The sequence below is a fragment of the Quercus suber genome, unplaced genomic scaffold (assembly GCF_002906115.3).
Source record: "Quercus suber isolate HL8 unplaced genomic scaffold, Cork oak 2.0 scaffold_467, whole genome shotgun sequence".
NCBI lineage: Eukaryota > Viridiplantae > Streptophyta > Magnoliopsida > Fagales > Fagaceae > Quercus > Quercus suber.
The window spans coordinates 381,762-393,114 of record NW_027069918.1 but is presented as its reverse complement, the minus strand read 5'-3'; the positions used below and the strand labels follow the sequence as shown (position 1 = coordinate 393,114).

Sequence of the window (11,353 nt, the reverse complement as noted above, 5' to 3'; positions counted from 1 at the left end):
AATAATATGATGATAATATATATTAATATTGCTTTTCCTAAAATAAACTTATTAGTAGTATTACAAAATCCATGATGAGGAAATAGAGACCCCAAAAAAGAGAAAAGAGTTTACTAGAATACAAAATATTTTCAGATAATTCTGATTTTAAACACCACAAAGTTGTTGCAGAACTAATAATGAACAACACAATAATCACACAAGCCTTCATGATAGGTAAACGTTCACGATGCTCAACCATTGAGGTACTACATTGACAGAAAAATGAAGACATCTGTAACAAAGTAATAAAATAGAACTTACACTGTGGCATGACTAATTGATGGGACAGAGTTGTAAAAGCATAAAATTTAATGACACCCCTTTAAGTGTAAAGACCATGAAATTTTTTTAAATCACAAGGCCACTGCAGTTAAAGCATATCAAACTGCCATACTTAGCGATCCAAAATAAAGATGTCCAAAACATATTTGCAGTAATTGCATACAGTTGGAGCGCTTGCTTATAAAGTGTCCAATTATCAGGGTTCTCTCACCTTGGCGGCCAATCAAATTTGAAGAGATGAATTGGGCCAAGTTAGTTCTCCAACCTGAAGATAAGCTGATAATTCCAACAGAAGGAGTGAGGAACTTTAGACTATTTGCAGATTTTAGCAACAACACAATATGGATTACTAGGAACAATCTTATGAATTAACAACAAAGGGAAGTTCTTGATCCCATTCACTTAATTTTTTTAAATTAAATAGGTATACACTGATCATGTTTCTTCTTGGGAATTTGTAGGTGGAGATTGGAGAAAGAAGTTGCGTATGGAATCCACCACCTCCCCCCTATGTCAAGATTAATTTCAAACACTGCAGTTAGAAAGGAAAAGACATGTATAGTAGCAGTTGGACCCAGATAATAGAGAATCAAAGCCCCTGGCTGAAGCTCATGCGGCTCTCTTAGTGATAACAATAGCAGCGGAAATGGGATATGAAAATTGGATTCGTGAAGGAGACACTCTAAATGTTATTATCTAGTTACAGAACCACTCTCTGGAGCCTGATTGGTCTATTGAGCACCTAATTGAGGAAGCTAGATACTTTTTCAATAGAAATCAATAAGACAAGTGAATTTGGGTTTGTGGATTCTTTACTACAAAAAGGAATTGAAAATTTATTAGACAGGACCGCTTATAGCACAGAGAAAGTAAGTTAGCAACTGCAATATTAAAGAGTGCTTTATTGAAATTTAATGATGTAAACAGCCAACAGTTGCATTAAGAAGCATAAGTCAATTGATTGCCTAACCAAATTAATGGAAAATTATGGAAGTCCCTATATTTTTTAATTGTAGAAATGATCCAATCAAAGAATATCAATGATGAAATTGACAGAACTTGAGAACATGGGTCTTAACCAGGACTTACAATTGGTAGCAGATGATGTGCAATTGTTGGAAAACCACTCTATCTTTCATTTCCACTGCCAAGTGCCAACCAGTATCATATGCTTCAGAGTGATGGTGATTTCACCATCAAAATGAGTTAATTTCATTAGCATCTCATCACTTATCAGCTAAAAAGCCCTTTTTTTTGGACTGGATTGCTATGATAGAGAAAATACTATTAATAATGGGCATTTACAACACAAGAAATATGATCTCTCATTTCAGTTTGTAATTTTCGAAATCAAAATTAATATGATAGGATAATCGAAATATCTTTAAAAATGTTGAATTATAAAAAAAAATTAGTCCAGTGTCTCTTTCTGTTAATGAATATTCAAGATAGATCTGGATTGCTACTGTATGTTTCTTTTAACCTTGTCTATGTATTATATTTCTTTATTCAGAGTTTTTTTACTTCTAATTATTTCTGGTTCAATGTCTGGTCTTCAACCTGTGTAAATTAAAAGGCAAGCTAGTAATAAGAAAGTGCATACATCAAATAATACTGAAGATCTCTACTTACATTCCCAAGAAGCACCTTCCTCAAAATATCTCTAACTCTTGAACCTCTAACTTGGAATATATGAAAAAACCTTCATTTCCCATTTAGATAATGCAGAATTGGTAGATAACGAACATAGCTGCAGCCTTTACTTTTACTCCCATTCACTAAGTTGAAAATTCTTTGTCTTACACTTCATCTATATCTCAATAGCTAAAATTAATTCAAATCTCAGCAATCTGCTGTAAAAGGTAACTTACTTGGAACATGTTCTGTCTTGCTAACCATGATGTTTCTTGGCACCAACTAAGAAGCAATGAGTTCCATGATGAAAAATCAGGAGCAATATCCTTTTCTAACATTTGTGAAAAGAGCCCAAAAGCCTTTTGAAAATCCCCCTTCCTACAAAGAGCATCAACCAAGGGATTATAACTTCCTATATCAAGTTTGCAACCCCTCACAACCATGTCGTCAATGAGCTTCAAAGCACTACTGACCTTTCCTTGCCTGCAGAACCCACTAATCAGAGCATTGAATGTTGGTGCAAGTGGATAATAACCACGACCAACCATCTCATTCATCAGCTCAAATGCTTCACGCATATACCCTACTTCACAAAATCCATGTATTAAATGGTCATAAACAAGAACATTTGGAACTCCCCCTTCTCCAAGTATCTGACCAAAAACCTTCTTTGCATCCTCAATAGCACCCTCTTCACAAAGACATACAATTCTCAAGCTCCTATCGACTGCTCTAGGGAATAACTTCCCCATCTGGATCAGAAATGTGAGTGCTTCATCTAACTGATTCCCCTTATACAAACCATATAACACACTATCATAAGGGCTTAAACGACCCCTAGGTCCCTCCTCACTCTCCTCCATTATTTCCAAAATCTTAAACCCATCTTCCATCCTCCCTCCTGAACACAATCCTTTAATTAATGTATCATATGTAACAAAATTCCAATTAATTCCATCTGTTTTCATCTCATTAAACAAATCAAGAGCCAAATCCAACATTTCATACTCACAACAACCAGAGATCAATATATTGTAAGTGTCCACATTTGGAAAGCAGCCCTTCCTCTCCATCTCCTTCAAAAGGCGATGCCCAACTTTCACTTTCCCTAATCTACAAAACCCCTTTATCAAAGTGTTATAAGCCACAACATCCACCACACTTCCCTTGCTCTCCAATCTGTTCAAAATGTCTACAGCCTCAGTTACACGACCAACATTGCAGAGAACTTCCAGCACCTTAGTCCCTGTTACAACATCAGGCATAGACCCCAGATTGAAGCACTTCTCTAAGAGAACAAGAGCTTGAACTAAATTCTCTTCTTTACAATACGCAGATATTAAGATATTAAAAGTCACATCATTAGGCTCCTCCATCTCATTCATCAAGCTCCTTGCTCTCCCAACTTTCCCATTCCTGCAAAGTGCATGAAGTAATGTGTTATAAATCACAGTATTTGGTATGATTTCCCTAGACTTCATCACTTGCAACAGTTTGAAACCATCACCAATCCTATTAGTCAAGCAAAGCCCCTTCATTAAGATCCCGAAAGTGTATTCATCACCTTCAACACCGCTCCCCATCATCTTCTTCCTATAAAACTCTCGAGCCAAATCAATATCTTCCTTAACAAGAACATCAAGTACTGAATTGAAAATCCTCAAAGAAGGTTTCTTTCCAAACTGGGTAACCAAGTCAACCACTTTGATTACCCGCTTAACCATATGTGCCCGCCCTAGACCACGGACAATCGTGATGAAAATGTCTTCATCAGGGGGTGACCCAATTGCGTTGGGCATTTCTTGAAGTAATTCCTTTACAATATCAAAGCGGCGGAAAGAACAGAGCTTGTGGATCAATGCACGGTAGGTGGATTGAGAGTGGGTAAAATTGGGGAGTTTGGAAGCCCATTTGAAGGTTTGAAGGGCTTGGGAGAATGACTTTTGGTCTAGTATTAAATGGGCAATGTGCTGTTGGGATGGAACAGGAGATGATGAGGATGAAATGCATTTTGATTGCAGGCTGCAAAAAAGAAATCTCTGATAAGTTAGTGAGCGGAATATTGGAAGTGTTGAAGGGTTGGAGATTTGGGGCATGAAGTGCTTTGTTTCCAACACCAACTAATTTATTTTCATACTGGGTTAGACAATTAAAACCGGTTACACACCTTCCAAATTTACCTTAGCAATGCTTCAGTAATGGGGTAATCATCGCAAATAGCCATGTTCATTTCTCAGAATTCAGCCCACTGTTAATCAAATACATCTTTGTGGTATCCAAATATATATATATATATATAAACAACCACACGAGCTTACACATGAACGCGCATGAAAACACTCATTTAAGTATATTTCAATAATATCAACATCGAATTTGAGAAGATTAAGGCATTCCCTCAAGAAACTTGTCTCATATCAGCGCTTGAGACTAATATTATCGGACGTACATTTTTTTTTATATCTTACTCTTAGACATAAATTTACATAAGACAGTATTGTTCCGAAACAGGACAGCAGCTTACAATATGCATAAGGGAAAGTACAAAATCTAATCCTACCATCCAAGCCTAAAGATTGTAGCACTTACATAGTTACACACCTACAGAGATGCCAAAGTCTAGACATATAAACATCATACGAACAGAGTATCGTACTCACATGTCCATGTCATCAAAAATCTCCCCATCTTCCTCATACGGTAATTCAGCCATTAGAAATTCCTCGGTCACCAAATTACTGCCGAAGACAGAAACAATTAAGCCACAGACTAACCATGACAATCAACAGGAAATACCATACATAGTATTGAGAAGTATTTCAACCCACCTTAAACAACAAAAACGAAAACTCACAACACGCTTTAGTTTTCTGTGATAGAAGAAGAAATTGAAAGACCATCTGAAGAGAAGAAGTGCCCATGTCATAATTGCAGCCATGTGACTAACACTAATTGAATAGAGATATCAAAACTTACATGGCTCCTCTCTCTAGAAATGGATCAGCATCAGAGTCTGGATTGTAACTGTAAATTTCACAATCTGCTAGTTTTACAACCTGCATCACAATGTATTATAAAACTGCCTCTTTGTATGAATTGCATAAGATTCTGTAAATTAAGCTCACCTCGTCTAAAGCCTTGTACAAGGAATCTAGCAGGGAATTGCCCCCATTAGTCTCAATCCATTCCTGCAATTGAATGGTCCAACCAACATGTAAGGCTCAGTGATGTATCCTTCATAATAAAGGTATAAGGTGATACGAAACAGTATTATTAACACAAGCCATCAGACTCTGCATCATCACTACTAGAAACATAAAAGCAAATGAAATGACTTACCACTTGCCTCCAATTCACATAATAACAAATCAAAAGACTGTACCAAATTACTTCATAAATGGCAAGAATGTCCAATGGTACATCAGAAGTTCTACAATTTTTTTTTCTAATTCAGGCTTTGACATTTCAGGCCACCATACTTCAAAATAATTTACCAGTCCCTATATCAGAGAAGGCAATAGTCCTGAAGTATGATAACATAGTGTTCAATAATGGTCAAAGTGGAACTTCAAAATATAAAGAAAATAAATATAAATTACACTTTTCCACTTACAATGTCCTCCACAACCCCCCGCCCCACCCCCAATTAAAAATTCCCCTTACCATTAAAGCTAATCACATGATCACGTACTGATTTTTCTTTCATCCTTCTGTGATTACATGACAAAAATTACAGAAAATTTAACGCGGGGGGGGGGGGGAGGGGGGGGACATTGCAACTACAAGACTGATTGCTCAAATTAAAGTTTAAGGGCGACATTTCAATGACCATATACTTTAGGGTGGGAAAGTGCAGTTTACCCAGAAAAAAAATTAATGGTGTAAAATACTAGTTTTTGAAGCCCATAAGCATACACCAAAGTGACATCTCATTCGGGTCACAAGCTTTTAGGTCATGCAAGAACATGCAATTTTTTAGCTTTTCAAAAAGGGAATGCAGTTCCTAGTCCATCCCCCAAACCCACCCAAAAAAAATATCATATATCTTTGGAAAGAGAAGAGGGGCAACTGCATATGACTTTCAATGGTTTTGATAAAAAAATAGAAACCAACATCCCTCTAGCTAGACAAAAGTAAAGATCATAGAATAAAATTTTTAGAAATACCTTTGATGCTTCAAACATGTAGGTATCAAAGATCTGCTTAAAACTGTCCCAACTTTCCTCTGTGAAGAACTGGTGAGCTTTCATCGCACTAGAAAACCGCAAAGATGTAGGCAACATCATAATATAAGGAAACAAAAGCCTGCGGCTACAAGTCTATAGCACGCACTTAATAGATATGGGTTAAATAGACCAACCATATGAATAGCCACATTAGACTTTGGGAAATGGAGAGATTTGAACTCTCAGCTCCTTCTAGAGCAACAGTTCTATGAACCGTCTGTCAAACCCTTTGACAACACTCCCACAGCAATCAAAAGAGGATTATTAGTGGGTTGCCATGTCGCCCAATAAGCTGTCAATGGCATTACCCATAATCCTCCATTTTAGCCATATTTTAAATATAAAGGTATTTATAAAACATTAGATACAGGAATACCTGAAGTCATAATCTGGATACATGTGATAAAGTGTAAGAACAAGGTAGATCAATGTCTTCCGGCTGGAAAAACATATCGGACAACCAATCAAAAAATATATGAGATAGCCTACACAGTTTCCAAAATCAATCTAGGTTAAATTTGACACCTGGATCTGCTCAACAAGACATCAGCAGGTGTAGGAGAGTCGGTGTCTGAAGATTTCCCTAGATAATCAAGCATCTGAAATAAAAAGTAAGAATTAAATACAGATACATATAGCGTATCAAAAAGATTCTCGAAGAACCAATGACAAGAATGAGTGAATAATATAACATAATAAGGCCCACACCCATTGGCTTAAGCTTTTAGGTCAAGTGGTGCCCCAATATGTTACATTAACCCCTCAATTGAAGTCTTCCCAAGGTGTTATCTCTCCCAACAAAATGTATTAACTCTACAGAGCATCACAGCATCACCATTTCACTTACGGAAAAAGAATCATACAGTGCACACACACCAACACCAAGAGATACAACGCAGCAGAAATTTACTATTAAAAGGAAAAAGATGGTCAAAGAAAGTAAATAAAGAGTGAAGAGTATGATTTTCATGTTAACTTTTTAGAGCTTCACCATCTCAAGTAAACGGAAAAGAATCATACAGAGCACATATGGGATTATTAATAAACACAGAAAATATAAAAAGAGCGCATTTAGGGAAGTCATCTTATTCTTTTACCAAGAAAGAGGAGTAGACCCACTTTATCTTTTCTGACCTCCTCTTTATAAAACTAACATTAAAAAATATGAACTATTTATGAGAACAAATACAGCTTATATGGTCATGGTCATCCAATAAGATATAGAATGCTACCAGGACAAAAAAGGGTGGGAAGAGAACTAAAAGGAAAAAGAAAAGTATTGAAGGTTTTAAGAATATTGTTCAGCATAACTGTCTTTAAAGGAGTTAAAAGAATCAAACAGGTAATAATTTTAGTGCCTGATTTACCTCATTCTCCAAGCTGAGAGAGAGTTTCTTATCAGTTCCCGTGTGTTTGCCTAGAGGAAACAAAAGAAAACTAAGTCAATCTTGAAAAAAAGATCAAATACTTCTAGAATAAATTGTAAACTTGTTCTTACAGGAGTAAGCTTCAAGGCATCCTTTAATGGTACGCTCCCCAAGATTTAGACGACTCAAGAAATCATTTAATCTGGAAAACAAAATATAATTAAGAATGAATGTCAAATTAAAAAAAAAAAAAAAAAACTTAAGACTATACTCTCAAAATCTTTAAAAAAAGAAGCCAATAGCCTTGTAGCTAAATGGCACTGCTCAGTTTCCTTTATGAGGAGAACCAAGGTTCAAATTCCCCCCTACTTTGTATAACAATTGAATTATCAAAAGAAAAAATCTTTTAAAAAGAAGAAGAAGCAGTGGAACTGAAGTGTTTAATTTGTTACTCAAGTTCAAAATTTACCGATCTAGTGGAGTGTATTCTAAGAACTTCATGATGAGTATACTTTGACTTGATAATTTTGACAAGGCAGATACCGCTTGTACTAGAGTTCTCCCAGAGATCCTGTGTGATGAACGACTATGAACATTTTATCGAAAATTAGAAAGAATAAAGATGTCCAAGTAATTTTTCTAGGTGAGCCAAGTCCAAGCTGTTCAGTTGATCCCATTATGAATGCCTATATGTGTACCAACAGTACTAAACTCATAAAATAATATGACTTGTGGTGCAAAAGAAACATAATTAGACCCAAAAACCTTTTTAAATTTTTTTTTTTTTTAAGAACTAAAACCATTTAAGTATAGGGAGTATCCTTAGTACAAAATTAAAAATATATGCTTCATGAGACATAAATTAGGTCAATATAAAGCCCTCTATAGCCGAATATTCCACAATAACAACAAAGCCTTTAGTCCCAAAATTTTAAGGTCGACAATGGAACCTCAACATATTAAATCAGGATCCACCACATGTATTTTTCATCACCATTCTATCCTATCTAAAATTATACTCTCTACCACCTCTTTAATTAGCCAATATACCACAACAAATATAAAGAATGGCGTGGAATTTAAAAGAAAATGAAGTAATTTTAGACATAACCAAAGATGCATAGCTTATACAGAGTTTTCTGTTCTGTTTTTAATCTTGAATTCACTGTAAGGACATAGTTCAGTGGCTTAAACGTCCACACCAGCAATCTAACAATTCAACCCCACATGTATATAAACATTTTATAAATCATCTCACTCTGAAGTTTTTCATTTAATCATTGGCACAAACTTTTCCTTCCCCCAAAAAGCATGCAATTCAATTCATTTGAGCCTCAGATCACGCTAGAGTTTCTCAGAGACCCAGTATCCATCCCAAACTATAAAATTCAACATTGCGTGTTTTGAAAACAAATACACTAACAACAGAATCACTCATAGCCCCATTATGGCAGTATCCATCACACACTATAAAAATTTAATAATTGAGTTTTAAAATACTAACAACATAATTGTTGAGAGACCGAGTATCCATGCATAAAGTCCAAAAAAACTGTCTTTTCAAGACTAATATTACACTAGCAACAGAATTGCCCAGATCCCCAAGTACCCATCCCACACCAAATAAATTAAAAAAAAACCTGTGTTTTGAAAAGTAATATTACACTAACAACAGAATCACTCAGATGCCCAGTATCCATCCCACACCATAAAATTAAAAAAAAAATTGAGTTTTAAAAACTAATATTACACTAACAACAGAATTACTCAGAGACCCAGTATCCATCCCACACCATAAAATCCAAAATACTGTGTTTATTACACTAACAACAGTATTGCTTAGAGACCCAAGTATCCATCCCACACCAAAAACATTGTGTTTTGAAAAGTGATATTACGCTAACAACAGAATTTCTCAGAGACCCAAGTATCCATCCCACACCAAAAAAAAAAAAAAAAAAAAGTTTTGAAAAGTAATATTACACTAACAACCGAATAACTCAGAGACCTTGCATCCATACCACACCATAAAATCCAAAAAAATGTGTTTTAAAAACTAATATTCACTAACAACAGAATTGCTCAGAGATCCAGTATCCATCCCACACCATAAAATCCAAAACACTGTGTTTTCAAAACTAATATTACACTAACAACAGAATTTCTCAGACACCCGGTATCCATTCCACACCATAAAATTCAAAAAATTGTGTTTTCAAAACTAATATTACACTAACAACAGAATTTCTCAGAGACCCAGTATCCATCCCACACCATAAAATTCAAAAAGCTGTGTTTTCAAAACTAATATCACACTAGCATCAGAATNTCTCTCTCTCTCTCTCTCTCTCTCTCTCTCAGTGGTTTTCAACTATTGATTGGATTTAATTTACTACTGTTAGATAATTTGCTATTTAAACTAATAAAATAAAATTTAGAGGAACAGTAAAATTTATTTCAAAAATTTATTAATTAATTATGAAATTTATAAATAAGAATTAAAAATACAAAACACAATCATGTCCTTCTATTGCTGAAATTGAAGCAAGCTCCCAAAAGATCATGTCCTACTATCATAAAGAGGGAAAAAAAAAATACTTCTAAAAGATCTCGTACATTTTTAAATTTCAAATAAAATAACTTTAGTTTAACTAATAACAATTTTTTCTCAAATCTATTAAATCATAAACCTCACATTCAAAATTTCAAATACAATTCTAATAGTTCAGGCTAATAAAGAAAAAAAAAATCCATCTATGAGTGTACAATACGATATATTAGTATAAAAGAAAATGTAATAATACAAAAAGACCAACAAAGAATATGTAAAAAAACAAGAAAAACATGGAATAAGGGTTAAAGGTTGTCAAAACAATATATATGTTACTACAATGACATACCCATCAAAGCAAAACTCCCAAAGTCTATAAAGGGATCTTTGTGGGTTCACCCCTTTGTCAAAAAACCAATCACACATCATAATAAACCCAACAAAAGCACCGACATCAAAAATCTCAAACAACCAAAGACCCATATTCAATTAAGACCCTCAAAAAACCCATGATGACCTCTAACCTCCACTTCAAAAACACAAGTTGTTACCACTCAAAATCTTCAAAAACACAAGTTCTTACCACTCAAAATCAAAACCACAATAGCTCTTCTGTGGTTTTAGCCAACTCATATGAGTTAGGATGAAATGGGATAACATGATTGGGTTAGACAGCATAGTTGAGAGGTTAAAGCTAAAGCACAATTTGTCAAATCTCATGCGTAATTGAGTTAGAATGACGTGAAAGACTATTGATAAGTGTATATTAAAGAAAAGATGTGCAAGAAATGAAAACCCAAAGTGAGAAGAAAAATGTCTTGAAACGATAAACCTAAAAAAATGAAGAGTCCTTGTCTTTTAATTAGTGTTTACTTAGTAATTGAGAGAGAGAGAGAGAGACTTAAAACGATGAACCAAAGGAAACAAAAGGTTAATATCTTTTATTACAAGAGAACCTTCAAAGAGAGCACCACATGACAAAACCTTGTATTCTTCCACTGTTATATATATATATACATCGAATTTACTGGCTTAGCCACACAAAGACAATGTCAACCAAGCAATCAAAAATTAAAACCGGTTACACACCTTCCAAATTTACCTTAGCAATGCTTCAGTAATGGGGGTAATCATCGCAAATAGCCATGTTCATTTCTCAGAATTCAGCCCACTGTTAATCAAATACATCTTTGTGGTATCCAAATATATATATATATATATAAACAACCACACGAGCTTACACATGAACG

At 34.8% G+C, this 11,353-nt stretch overlaps 2 protein-coding genes across 3 annotated transcripts; both read right to left on the bottom strand.

The window, feature by feature from the left end:
* Positions 1-217: 217 nt before the first annotated feature.
* On the bottom strand, positions 218-4,095 carry LOC112022678 (pentatricopeptide repeat-containing protein At2g17525, mitochondrial). 2 transcript variants are annotated; one of them, XR_010624651.1, is made up of 3 exons: positions 1,957-4,095; positions 1,414-1,495; positions 218-600 (listed from the first exon to the last, which is right to left on the bottom strand). XR_010624651.1 is itself a non-coding variant. In XM_065762646.1 (2 exons), exons 1-2 carry the CDS (start codon positions 4,053-4,055, stop codon positions 2,100-2,102), a joined length of 1,863 nt encoding a protein of 620 aa, XP_065618718.1. In that variant the 5' UTR covers positions 4,056-4,095; the 3' UTR covers positions 1,910-2,099. The 2 variants fall into 2 exon arrangements, 1 of the variants encoding a protein (XP_065618718.1); XM_065762646.1 differs by lacking the exons at positions 218-600; positions 1,414-1,495 and having other exon boundaries at positions 1,910-2,102; positions 2,196-4,095.
* Positions 4,096-4,286: 191 nt separating this feature from the next.
* LOC136062911 (uncharacterized) lies at positions 4,287-8,155 on the bottom strand. The gene is made up of 10 exons (XM_065762628.1): positions 8,022-8,155; positions 7,684-7,754; positions 7,553-7,602; positions 6,711-6,784; positions 6,562-6,624; positions 6,126-6,213; positions 5,085-5,147; positions 4,936-5,015; positions 4,788-4,859; positions 4,287-4,697 (listed from the first exon to the last, which is right to left on the bottom strand). Exons 1-10 carry the CDS (start codon positions 8,051-8,053, stop codon positions 4,616-4,618), a joined length of 675 nt encoding a protein of 224 aa, XP_065618700.1. The 5' UTR covers positions 8,054-8,155; the 3' UTR covers positions 4,287-4,615.
* Positions 8,156-11,353: the final 3,198 nt, after the last annotated feature.